This window comes from Pristiophorus japonicus, chromosome 12 (genome assembly GCF_044704955.1).
Source record: "Pristiophorus japonicus isolate sPriJap1 chromosome 12, sPriJap1.hap1, whole genome shotgun sequence".
Lineage (NCBI taxonomy): Eukaryota > Metazoa > Chordata > Chondrichthyes > Pristiophoridae > Pristiophorus > Pristiophorus japonicus.
Window position 1 is genome coordinate 190,447,998 of NC_091988.1, and position 14,236 is coordinate 190,462,233.

The window sequence follows — 14,236 nt, forward strand, 5'->3', positions numbered from 1 at the left end:
TCACCAGACTGATTCCCGGGATGGCGGGACTGACATATCAAGAAAGACTGTATCAATCTGGGCTTGTATTCACTGGAGTTCAAAAGAATGAGAGGGGATCTCATAGAAATGTTTAAAATTCTGACAGGTTTAGACAGGTTAGATGCAGGAAGAATGTTCCCAATGTTGGGGAAGACCAGAACCGGGGTCACAGTCTAAGGATAAGGGGTAAGCCATTTAGGACCGAGATGAGGAGAAACTTCTTCACCCAGAGAGTGGTGAACCTGTGGAATTCTCTACCACAGAAAGTTGTTGAGGCCAATTCATTAAATATATTCAAAAAGGAGTTCGATGTAGTCCTTACTACTTGGGGGATCAAGGGGTATGGTGAGAAAGCAGGAATGGGGTACTGAAGTTGCATGTTCAGCCATGAACTCATTGAATGGCGGTGCAGGCTCGAAGGGCCGAATGGCCTACTCCTGCACCTATTTTCTATGTGTCTATGTTTTAATAGGTTTAAAAATAAACTTAAACTTAATGGACAGGGTTGTTAATATAAAAATGAATGATTAAATTTAATTTTTCTATGTTTATAAATTCTTACGCTGGTAAAAGTAAGCTATATGCCTGCTTTTACCAGGTGAAAGAGTTTGAAGGACATTCGCTGGGCAAGAGTTGGGTAAATAGCCCAATCTCTGCCCCGCGGATGTCCAGCCTGCGGAGAGACATTCGATCCGTCAAAAGGCATTTGCTAGGCCTCGCCAGGAGCGGCGCACTTCGTACGCAGCCGGTGAGGCCACGATTTTGTGAGAAGACTGAGGGGGTGACCTGATCCAGGTCGTTATGATTACGAAAGTGTTCGATAGGGTTGACGTAGAGAAGATGTTTCCATTTGCGGGTGAGACTAGAACTAGGGCCCATTAATACAAGATGGTCATTGATAAATTCAATAGACAATTCAGGAGAAACTTCTTTACCTAGAAGTGGTTAGAATGTGGAACTTGCTACCACAAGGAGTAGTTTGACTGGCATAGATGCATTTAAGGGGAAGCTAGTTAAACACATGAGGGAGAAAGCAATAGGATATGTTGTTGGGGTTAGATGAAAAGGGTTGGGAGAAGGACTGTATGGAGCATAAACATCGGCATGGACCTGTTGGGCTGAATGGCCTGTTTCTGTGCTGTAAATACTGTGGAAACACATCCATTCAGCTCCAATCCCTTTAAAACCTTCATGTGTCTTAATTTTCAAAACAAGTCTGTTACGCAGGTAACTTTGTTTTTAAATATTCAATTATACTTTACAGATTAACTCCCAATGTTACACGCACAGACTCTGCCTTCTGTTCTCACTCAACCATTGTTGGAAAAAACACACAGCAGTAAACTACAAAATGGCACAAGGCAATCGGGGCACATGTATTACTTTCCTGGGAATATAACCGTCACTGCATTATGCAAGAAATACAGACGGTGACTATTTTGGGAAAATGTGGTTTTGGCAGGTACATTGTCAGTAAATATATTACTACCCTCTGGCACTAAGCACTTGATGTTCAACAAGGTGCATGCGATGATGAATGTACTATAATATTGCATAAAGCATCAGAGATAAGGTCAAAAGCAAGAGATACGGTCGGTCATATTAGCCTGATAGTGAAGGCTGCATTCAAACCAAGGGCCTGATGGAAAGGGTGGGGCATGTACTAGAGGTGTCCAAACCGAGGGTACACACTGCGGGTGCAGCAACGTAGATATGTATTTCATGGAGTGGCACCAATGTCACCGCACTGTACATACAGCCACTCAATCAATTCCTTCATTCAGCAGCAACAAAACTGCTCTTGCACAGCTAGTGAACTTATCTTAATGGGTCTGCGGACACATTCGGCTCAGAATCAGGCGCCTTGGGCAGGAGCAGCTTTGCGGAAAATACAGAACCCACTTCCGCCAGGCTGAAGGTGCCCTCTTTGCACTTTTTGTGGGTTCCCGTCCCACTCCAGGGACTTGAGCACAAAACCAATCCAGGCTGACACTCCAGTGCAGTGTTGAGGGAGTGCTGCATTGTCAGAGGTGCCATCTTTCGGATGAAACATTAAACCGAAGCCCCATCTGCTCTCTCAAGTGGACGTAAAAAAAAATCCCATGGCACTATTTCGAAGAAGAGCAGGGGAGTTAATCCCGGTGTCCTGGCCAATATTTATCCTTCAATCAACTTCACTGAAAACAGATTATCTGGCCATTATCACATTGCTGTATGTGGGAGTTTGCTGTGTGAAAATTGGCTGCCGCGTTTCCCACATTACAACAGTGACTACATTCCAAAAGGTACTTCATTGACTGTAAAGTGATTTGAGACATCCGGTGGTCATGAAAGGTGCTTTTTAAATGGAAGTCTTTCTTTCTTTTATGAAGAACAAAATAGCATCGAGCCAATTTGGACTCCTGAGCAACAGCAAACTCACTTTTCAGAGTGCAACTATAAACAGCTTTTAAAGGCCTGTACATTTCTGTAGGAGTAAGAAATTTTTAAACGCTCCCTTAAGTTTAAGCACTAAATGCAATAATGACCTTTTTTGGTGAGGGCTTCTCATTTTTAACCTTCTTCCCACGAAGGCAGCAAGTCTGGGAAAGTTTCATGGTCTCCAGTAGCCCTATGGTACCTTGTCTAAGCTGCCACTCTTCATGTGTGAACCTATTCAGGGAATGTTGGCAGACTATTGGACAGTGGAGGGCACCACAAGCCAGTATACTCACACAGAGCACTGGATACAGAATGAAACTAGTGTTTCCCTCTTCCTGCATCCACAGGAGCCAATGACCAATGAGTACCCCAAACTGCTGCATCAGCTGAGGGCAGGTCAGATTTTGCTATTTTAAACTGCATACACTTGGCTCAGAAAAAACAACTCCAGGTTAAATTTACCACACCATAACTAACAACAGAATCTTTTCTTTTACATTAAAAAAGGTAAACAGAAGATGCAGCTCTTTCCCCAGCTCCAATTTCCGTGCCCCATGTAAATAAAGTTCACCTGCAACAACAATCTCCCGCAACTAGTCAGTAGCTGCAGATGCCGGTTTGCTGTTTCTCCTCTCTGAAAACTCAAGGGGCAAAATTTCTCAACAAAAAGTAGACTGGGCAGCATCTAAACCAAAACGTCCCTGGTGGCTAGCTCTGGGTAGGTTTTAGAGTCAACTTGGAATATAAAGAAAGACTTGGTTTATATAGGGCCTTTCATGACTGCCGGACGTCTCAAAGCGCTTTACAGCCAATTAAGTGCTTTTTGGAGTGTAGTCACTGTTGTAATGTGGGAAACGCGGCAGCCAATTTGCACACAGCAAGCTCCCACAAACAGCAATGTGATAATGAGCAGATAATCTGTTTTTGTAATGTTGATTGAGGGCTAAATATTGGCCAGGTCCCCTGCTCTTCTTCGAAATAGTGCCATGGGATCTTTTACATCCACTTGAGAGGCCTGGGTTTAAGGTCTCATCCGCAAGACGGCACCTCAGACAGTGCAGCACTCCCTCAGCACTGCACTGCACGAGATTATTTGTGCTCAAGTCCCTGGAGTGGGACTTGAACTCATAACCTTGTGACTCAGGGGCAAGTGTGCTACCCACTGAGCCACAGTTGGCCATTCGGCCCAACTTGTCTGCACTGGTGTTTATACGCCACATGGATCTTCTCCCATTCCACCTACCTGGTCTCTCAGCCTTAGAGCTGATGGCTCTGGGTTGGTTTTGGGAGTTGGCAGCTCTGCGCAGGGTCAGTGGCAGTCCCCAGCGGTGGGATTGGTGCACAGAGACACAAGGGAAGCTCTGAGCCAACAGATCAGCTGATAGCGCAGTTTGCGATCAGTCGGCAAACCTTGCCGGCAGAAGATCATGCTCAGAAACCAAAAAAAGAAAGGATCTCGTGGACCTGAGTGCCACTGGCATGAAAAATATCATCGAAAACATCGATAATTAAGGTTTCACTCTTAGTTAAAATCAAATGGTTCTGAATGAAGAAATCTAGGCAGTGAGGCTACCCCCATATACCAATGGAATGAATATAGCCTCTCTCAACTGGTCCGAAAGATGCTACATAAAATGAGTTGGAGCAGCCTTAATACAGAAAAACACAGAATTGCCAATCTTCTCAAGAGCCACAGAGATGTAATAATGCGGAAGCTGGACACCTCACAATGGAACAGTGAAGGGGCATTTCTATGATTGGGACTAAGGCACATTGGTGGGACTGAAGTGAAGTCGCTTTACTTTAGCAACTAGCTTTGCTGCACAAGACCTCGAAGTGCTTGATGCTGACACTGCAGATTTAGATGATCTTATCTGTATGGCAGGACAGGACTTCTACGCACCGAACGCTCACCTAAAGTTTCTGGGATCAGGATAAATACCATGGTGCAAGGGATATTGCTCCCAAACACTATCAGTGCCTTCCTACTGAAAATGTGTGGACGTTACAGGGATCTAAGCTGAGCCCAAAGGCAAACCTATGCCCAAAGGGGACATTGATTTAAAGTAATTGGTAAGAGGTTTAGAGGGGAGTTGAGGAGAACATCTTCCACCCAGAGGGTGGTGGGGGTCTGGAACTCACTGCCCGAAAGGGTGGTCGGGACAGAAACCTTCATCGCATTTAAAAAGTGCTTGGATGTGCACTTGAAGTGCCGTAACCTACAAGGCTACGGACCTAGAGCTGGAAAGTGGGATTAGGCTGGATAGCTCTTTGTCGGCCGGTGTGGACACGATGGGCCGAAATGGCCTCCTTCTGTGCAGTAGATGTCTGTGATTCTATGAAATTGAAAACAGCCCAACAGCTCTCGCTCTCTAGCCTCATGCGTGAAGAGTGGCCACCACAACTCAAAGAACTAACCAAGAGGGGAGGAGGGTGAAGAAAGAAAAACTGGGAGAGAAAAAGAAGGAAAATAGGAGTCAACCCAGGGGATCAGTGGTGAGATGAATAAGTACATTAATGACAGGTCTGGAAATGTTGTTTTGGAGATGTCAGATTGTTGTAAAAATCCAGTCGGTTCACTCGTGTCCTTCAGGAAAGGAGAACCGATGTCCTTTCTGGCTTGGCCTATATGTGACTCCAGTCCCATGCCAAGATGGTTGACTCTTAACTGCCATCTGAACTGGCGTAGCAAGTCACTCAGTTGCGTCACCACCTTCTCAGGGGAACTAGGGATGGGCAACAAGTGCTGGTCTTGCCAGCGATGCCCACATCCCGTGAATGGAAAAAAGGATACATACTTAAATATTGAACAAAATAAACAGGAAAACGATAAAAGATCCAGCACATACACACGGGAAGAGACAAGACCATTAAACAGGGAACGGAAAATGATTCATAATGCCGTTTCCTTCTTTTCCGCTCAATGCCCTCCACACTCTGACCCGAGAGACAGTCAAGCAATGCACAGACTGCGACAGTCAGTCACCCCTTGGTCAACCTACCAGGAGAAGGCTCAGCATCTGGCCTCCTTTAATAGTCAGTTACTTACATTCATGATAAACATTAAAAATCCCTTGCTGTTGTCCATGTTCTCATTTAATATTTTTGTTTAAATAGATGACATGATTGGAAAGGTTACCGAGTCTGACAGAAACAAGATGAATTTGTGCACAGAGCAGTTGCTGAATCACTCCCTTCGATATATGACAGTAACTCTACTGATTATAATTCAGTTCTCTCACAGTCGGGCTCAGCAACTCCTTCAAGGCCAGTGATCTCATTAGCTCACAACTGTTTAAACAAAATATATACTGAAATCTTCATCCACGTTTTTGTCGCCTCCACACTCAACTATTCCAAAGCTCTCCTGACTGGCCTCCCACTGTCCACCCTCCATAAACTTCAGCTCATCCAAACCTCTGCTGCCTGCATCCTAACTTGTAACAAGTCCCGTTCACCCATCAGCTCAGTGCTTGCTGATCTACGCTGGCTCCCGGTGTTCAAATCCCTCCCAGCGCCTCCAATTTAAAATTCTCATTCTTGTCTTCAAATCCTTTCATGGCCTCCCCTCTTTGCTATCTCTGTAACCTCCTCCAGCCCTACAGCCTTCCAGAATTATGCGTTCCTCCAACTCTGGCCTCTTGTTAATCTCCCAGTTCCTTCGCCCCCCACCGTGACTTCAGCCGTCTGGGCCCTAAAGCTGTGTAATCCTCTCCCTAAACCTCTCCGTCTCTCCACCTCTCCCTCCATCTCGGAGACCCTCTTTAAAATCTACCTCTTTGGCAAGAGATTTTAGCTAGCCCTGCGAATGTCTCCTTCTGTGGCTCGTGCCAGTTATTGTCTGGCTACACCTCTGTGAAGCGTCTTGGAATGTTTTTATATGTTAAAGGCGCTATATAAATGTAAGTTGTCGTTGTTATTCCTTTTTCTGCACCAATTTGTTTTCCTTCCGGTTGGCCTACAGTCCCACGGGTACCACATGCACTCTGGTAATCCCACATGAAGCCATTATTCCTGTCTGGGCCAGGATATTGAACAGCCCAGAGGACATTGCAGTCGAGCTTGATCATGTCTTCACCGTATATCTACAAACATGCTCGGACAAGGAATCCCCCCCCCCCACCTAACACGGGGCGGGGGGGGCGGGGGGGGATGCTGAGGCAATTATAACAGCTCCAGCACCACCCCTAATGAGCCCATCCACCTCAGCAGAGGCCAGGGGTTGAAGCTGGGCTCTGCCTTTAGCTACTCATTGCTATAAATCACTTAAGCTCATCAGAGGAGCTGACTAAAACGAGTTTTCAAAAAAATAAAATAGATAGAACCAAAAAGGTCGTCAACATCGATTTTAATTAAAAAAAAACGAATGTCTGTAATGGATTCCAATGATGAGGCTTTCTTTAAAACCACTCTTGACCAGCACAGGGTTTGCAACTGTAGACGATTTGCAACGCACCATTATACAAGGGGCATGGGATATGTAGAAGGGAGGATTCTGGAAAGGCTGTTACACTCCTACACTTAGCAACAAAAGATGGTGAGGTCATTGGTATTCACCATGCCAGATGTGGCAGCCAACGCGAAAGCAGTTTTGGTTCATCTTTCTACACAGCAAAGATGAACGTTACATAACAGCAAATTACTCCAGAGTCAGAAATTCTAGGCACAAACTTTAGCCATTTGTGCTTCTCCAAAGAAATTTTCTAAAGATAAAGGTAATTCTCCGTCCCATTCCAACCCACAGCTGAAACATATCCCGTGAAACAGTCGCAACCGTGAGCCAGAAATCAGTGCAAGTGTTTGTGACGCTTGTTCTCCACCTTTGCTTCCGCAAACAACAACAACTTGTATTTATATAGCGCCTTTAACGTAGTAAAACGTCCCAAAGTGCTTCACAGGAGGGTTATTAAACAAAATTTGATACTGACCCACATAAGGAGAAATTCAGACAGATGGATTTTAAGGAGCGTCTTAAAGGAGAAAAGAGATGTAGAATGGTTTAGGGAGGGAATTCCAGAGCTTAGGGTCGAGGCAACAGAAGGCACGGCCACCGATGGTCGAGAGATTATAATCAGGAATGCTTAAGAGGGCAGAATTAGAGGAGTGCAGACATTTCGGGGTGGGTTGCGAGGCTGAAGGAGATTACAGAGATAGGGAGGAGCGAGGCCATGGAGGGATTTGAAAACAAGGATGAGACTTTTAAAATTGAGGCGTTGCTTAACCAGGAGCCAATGTTGGTCAGTGAGCACAGGGGTGATGGGTGAGAAGGACTTGACGCGAGTTAGGACACAGGCATACGTTCATAGAATAGAATCATAGAATCATTGATCCCTGACAGAACTGTTTGCAAAGGGCCGCCATTTTAATTGTGACCAACGTAAAGTATTTCAGCCTTTTAAAAGTGGTGGATCCAAGAGGGCAAGGGTCATCCACATTTAACAACAGCAAAAAAAGGCCAAACCAAATTGAGTTGGAAATCAGGTTACACGGGAAGGTTAAAAATACATACATAAATAAATGTAAAGTTCAGACTGTGCCCGAGATGTGCCCTTTTTCCTACAGCTTGCTACACTTTCATCGGGGCTGGGAGAAAGCCAGAGCAAGTTGATTAAATCCATCTTTCAGATGCTCAGGCACTGCACTACAACCTTGGTCACCCTCAAACCATCGACTTATTTCTCCCATGGTCACACTGGCACAGAGTAAAAGCGGGGCAACAAAAACTCGGCAGTACATGATAAACGATTGGAGCACTCGTCCACAACCACCTTTTCATCAGTAGATTCCTCTTCCATTTACCAAAGGCGATGCACCATTACTGTCCCCAGCCCTCACAGGTGTGGATGTCAGTACTACTTAAGGTCAGCACTTCACTTCTTTAGAACAGGCTAGCTAAGAATGCTGAAATCACTTCCTGGTAAACACAAACAACTACTTTGCCAAAAAAAATGTTCTTGGATCATAATGTCTATCCACCACAGATTAACAACCCCGCCCCTGCAAATTCCAGTCCACAGGTCATTTGAACGCCGTGTTTTATTTTTCCCCCCAATTTGGGAATCACGGTCACCAAATCCAGCCTGTCCCACCTGGATTAACTGGAATGACAGACACACAAGTTAACCGCGCCTCGTTCCTGCCAACGGCACAGGACCTGCCTGCAGGAGCATGCTGAGCTCATCAGAACACGGGATGTGGTATCAGACGCTTGAACCAGAATTTAAAAGCTACCGGTATTATTTTCTCTTGGCAGATCGTTAGCGGTAGAAATATAACGTTAGCATTCTAGTAGCAATGACAGTGAACAATCGACAATTTAGTTTCTCCCCTCCCTCTCTCCTGTACCGAGCAACTTGTAATGAAATAAGATGCCCTCAGCAATTCTCCCTGGTTGAACCTACACAGCGAATGCCAGCAGGGTTTGAGGCCCGAGGGGCAAAAGGCCTGTCTTCACAGCGGAGCCCCATCGTAATGCCAACTAACATTCCCATGTGCACATTTTCTAACAGGACTCCCCTGGATAGTGATGAGTTGCAAATAACTCGATGGATTCTCCCCCTCTCTTTTCGTTGCACTACTACTGCCAACCCTCGAGGCCAGCTGATCTCCACGGGCCTGCACGGCTTAATAATAAAACCAGACAATTGCGTTTACTCACTGACCAACGAGCAGGGCTCAAGCAATTCAATCTTAATAGACCAGCACTGTATAAAACCTCGCATTTTGCAAAAAAGGTGCTTAGATTTTTTAAACCGTGCTGCTGTGTTGGGTGGCATTTGTGGCAATGGAGTAATTACATTTGTTGGTGAGTTCAGTACTTTAGAAAAACACGCACGATAATGGGGATGCAAATAAAAAGATCACAAATACTGGAAATCAGAAACAATTAACGGAAGATACTTAAAACACACAGCAAGTTAGGGAGTGTCTGCAAAGAGAAAAGATCGGTTAACGTTTCAAGTGTGTAACCCTACATCAGATCTGGCATTTAAGCACTATACTTTTACAGGAATCCTTTACAATGAGTTGAATTTGAATTAGTTTGATCGCCGACAGTATTAGAAATCTGTACAAAAGGCGCAAACGGGAGGTGGTTTCATCCATTGAAGTCTATACAATGCGGGTGAATAAAATGTAGTTTAGTACAGAGGAACAGGAGTGAACCAGTCAGCCCCTCGAGCCTGTTCCGCCATTCAATTAGATCATGGCTGAGCTGTACCTCAACTCCATTTTCCCGCCTTTGATCCATACCCTTAGTTAACAAAAATCTATCAGTCTCAGTCGTGACAGTTTCAATTGACCCAGCATATGCAGCCTTTTCGAGAAGTGTTCCAAATTTCCACTATCCTTTGGGTGAAAAAAGTGCTTCCTGATTTCACTCCTTAATAGCCCAACTCTGAATTTTAAGCTTGTGCCTCCCTGTTCTGGATTCCCCCACCAGAGGAAATAGCTTCTCTGTACCGACTTTATTGAACCCTTCCATCGTTTTAAACACCTCAATTAGATCACCTAAACTATAGGGGATACAACCCAAGTTTATGCCAGCTAAACTCATAATTTAACATTAATACAAAAACAGATGCTGGAAATCTAAAATAAAGCAGAAAATGCCAGAAATACTCAGCAGGTCTGAAAGCATCTGTGGAGCGAGATCTTTAATTAGAACAGTTTTTATTTCAGATTTTCAGCATTCCACAGTATTTTGTTTTTGTATTGGTGTTTAATTCACTGCCACTTAACCCTTTTAGCTGCGGTATCACTTTGGTAAATCTGCGCTGCAAACAATGGTCCCGAGAACTCCATGGAGTGGCTGTCCCACTAGAATGCTATACATTGGGAGTAAATGTGGGTAGAAGCTCTCTTCTACGAGAATTAAGTTCAGCTCCAATTAAAATACTGCATGCAGGGTATAAGAATTGCAAGCAGACTGTGGGGTTCTCGATTTGACATGCACCACCTCCCAGAGCTGCAGCTGAGTCTCACCAAGTGACTGAAGAACACACGACGGTTGGACAGTGAGAGGTGTAGAGGAACAGAGGGACCTTGGAGTGCATGTCCACAGATCCCTGAAGGTAGCAGGCCAGGTAGATGGTAGTTAAGAAGGCATATTAGTCGAGGCATAGAATACAAGAGCAGGGAGGTTATGCTTGAACTGTATAAAACACTGGTTAGGCCACAGCTGGAGTACTGTGTGCAGTTCTGGTCACCACATCACAGGAAAGATGTGATTGCACTAGAGAGGGCACAGAGGAGATTTACGAGGATGTTGCCTGGACTGGAGAATCTTAGCTATGAGCACAGATTGGATAGGCTGGGTTTGTTTTCTTTGGAACAGAGGAGGCTGAGGGGAGACCTAATTGAGGTGTATAAAGTTACGAGGGGCCCAGATAGAGTGGATAGGAAGAAATTATTCCCCTTTGCAGAGGGGTCAACCATGGTACATAGATTTAAAGTAATTGGTAGATGGTTTAGAGGCGATTTGAAGAGAATTATTTTCACTGCCTGAAAGAGTAGTAGAGGCAGAAAAACCCTCATAGCATTTAAAAATTACTTGGATATGCACCTGAAGTGCCGTAAACTACAAGGCTACGGACCAAGAGCTGGAAGGTGGGATAAGGCTGGATAGCTCCTTGACGGCCGGTACAGACACGATGGGCCGTAATGGCCTCCTTCTGTGCTGTAATTTCTATGATTCTATGAATGGATCAAAAGTTAACTCCTATACAGTGTGGGAAACAATAATTTCAACAAACTTAAGGCAGAACAGATTTACTTCTCTCCCTCTTTAATGAACATTGCTCTTTTTAAATTCGGTGGGGGATTTTTTTTAAAGGTGGGTACTTTGCCATGCTTTTTTTTTGGTCCCCAAAATATGGTTTCCCGCCTTTCCCCTCCCTCCCCCGCAATAGAATCACAGCACAGGAGGAGCTCATTCAGCCCATACTGCCTGTGCCTGCTCTTCGAAAGAGCTGCTCAATTATTCCCACACCCCCTGCTCTTTCCCTATAGTCCTGCAATTTTTTTTCCCCTTTTCAACTAAACGAGTCATCTGTGGCTCAGTGGGTAGCACTCTCACCTCTGAGTCAGAAGGTTGTGGGTTCAAATCCCACTTCAGAGATTTGAGTACAAAAATCTAGGCTGACACTCCAGCGCAGTGCTGAGGGCGCACTACACTGTCGGAGGTGCCATCTTTTGGATGAGATGCTAAACCGAGGCCCCGTCTGCTCTCTCAGAGGGGCGTAAAAGATCCCATTACACTATTTCGAAGAAGAACAGGGGAATTCTCCCTGGTGCCCTGGCCAATATTTATCCCTCAATCAACATTAAAAAAACAGTTATCTGGTCATTTTCACATTGCTGCTTGTGGGAGCTTGCTGTGCGCAAATCGGCTGACGCGTTACATTACAACAGTGACTACACTCCAAAATTACTTCATTGGCTGTAAAGTGCTTTGAGGCACTCCTTGGGGAGTCAAGTGGTATGTGGAAGAGGGCAGGGAGTCCATGATCAGATCAGCCATGATCTTATTGAATGGCGGAGTAGGCTCGAGGGGCCAAATTGCCTACTCCTGCTCCTATTTCTTATGTTCTTATGTCCGGTTGGTGGCGAAAGGCGCTATCTAAATGCAAGTCTTCATACAATATAATATCACTTTTGAAAGTTACTATGGAATCTGCTTCCACCACCCTTTGTGAGGATTCCAGATCACACACACACACACAGTGCATTAACCGGTCACTTACTTTCACCTTCCACTTTGTCGGCTCCCCGACACCAGATGATCTGGCGTGTCTCCAGCTTCACCTGGAGCGTCTTCCTCTCGGGCCGCTGCGACTTCTTGGAGTAGAACAAAGTCATGACGGTGCCGACTTCCAAACTTCTGCACAGCTCGGCGATCTGCGACTCGCTCTGGACTCCATGATCCGGCTGTTGCTGCTGCAGCAACCCGTTGTGGAATAGCCCCCCTGCAACAGCCATGTTCTCTCCCTCTCTCTTTGTGTGTGTGTGTGTGTTCAAAAAAATAATAATACACAAAAAAAGAAAATTTGGGGGGAAATACCAAAAAAGATTGATTTTTGTTGTTGTTAAAACCCTTTCAATTTCACACGCAGCCCGGAGCACTGCAACAGTGAGATTTCAGCGTCACTTTCTATTGTCCGGTACACGCGATCCAAGGACCGGGAGACAAAGCTCCAGAAAAGCCGCAAAGCTCGTCTTCAAACTTCGCTGTGTGCACCGAGCGCCCTTTAAACCTCACAAAACGCCTTGATTTTAACAACCACCCTTTCCTCCTCGATCTCCGCTGTAGTTATCGATTATATATATATATATAAAAGATACAGCTCTCTGCAGCAACATATAAATATGTATATATATATATTAAAATGCAAAAGGCGACGGGTCCGGAAGTATGGCTGATGGCAGTTTCTTGGTGATTTCACATTCTCTCCCCGTCTGCCCTCCAGACTGGAAATCTCAAATGATTTTTTTTTGTTGCAGCAACAACAACACCACCACCACACACACACACACACACAAAAATCAGCTCCTTTTCCAAGCGTGTTTTGGTATCCTCACTGCACTCCGATTGCTGCGTGCATCTTGCCAAGGAGCCTGCATTCACAACCCGTACGGCCCAAATGATTCACAAATGCGATACGTTCCACTCTTCCCCCGCCCCCACCACGTCCTAACAATGAATGCCGCACTTCAGATCTCGCTTTCTGCGAGCGCTCACCAGCCCTGCATCACCAGGATTTTCACTGCAAGCACAGCTCAACCAAATCGATCACCAACCCCCCCACCCCCACCCCCACCCCCTCCTCTCCACTACAGTCCTCCGCCCCCACCCCGACACTCCTCCTTATCAAGTGACACATCCAAAGCAGCATTAGCAGGGAGGAGGTGGAATGCAACACATGACACGGTGCATTTTTGAACTTTTCAAGCTGCATACACCTATACACACCAGCCTTTCCACCATCTCCAAGCCACAAGTCAGGAGTGTGATGGAATACTCTCCATCCTGCCTGGATGAGTGCACCAATACTTGTGAAGCTCGACACCATCCAGGACAAATCATAGGCGTCCCCTCGAAGCGAGGATGACTTGATTCCACACCAATAAAGGGATGAGTTCACAGGTGTTTCAGTGAAGGGCCTAATATTCCAGGTCCCGAACTACATCCTGAAGGGTGGAAGATGCCTGTGCGTGAATTGTTTGCACGCCAGCCACCACACGGGCTTGACAGAGCTAGGTCTTGGTCCAGTGGCAAGGGTTAACCAAGACGACTGGAGTCCTGCTCTGCTGCACTGCTGCACGGACCTAGTGCGTGCACATATCGCAGTGTGGGCTGGGCCCGTGCTGCCCCTGGGCCCCTGGCCCTGAAACTCACGCCTTCACTGGGCCCCGATCACGTCCCTCCACAGTCTCTCGCCGCTCCTTCGCTCCTGCTGTACCTGCCCACGCTCCAATCACCGACCTGGACCTTGATGATGTCACTCTTCGCTACTGTCGCCCTCCTGCACCAGCTCGCACTGCTCCCGGAAGTAGTATGCCTCCGCACTGCTCCCAGGCCGCTGCACCTCTGCTCCTTTTATGGCCCCGACCTGCCGCTGGTGTTCTCATGCAGGTCAGGTCCTCCATGCTGCAGGACAAAGCAACCCGCTTGATTGGCACCTCATCCACCACCTTAAACATTCACTCCCTGCACTACCGACGCACCGTGGCTGCAGAGTGTACCATCTACAGGATGCACTGCAGCAACTCACCGAGGCTTCTTCGACAGCATCTC

The 14,236-nt window shown here is 46.0% G+C and overlaps 1 protein-coding gene across 1 annotated transcript in view; it reads right to left on the reverse strand.

Moving 5' to 3' along the window:
• plcg1 (phospholipase C, gamma 1) overlaps positions 1-12,937 on the reverse strand; it is a 185,581-nt gene extending 172,644 nt beyond the window's left edge. The window contains exon 1 of the mRNA XM_070896334.1: positions 12,186-12,937. Coding sequence (XP_070752435.1) covers positions 12,186-12,420 — 235 coding nt within the window. The 5' untranslated portion in view covers positions 12,421-12,937. The remainder of the gene's footprint in view (positions 1-12,185) is intronic.
• Between the last annotated feature and the right edge of the window lie 1,299 nt (positions 12,938-14,236).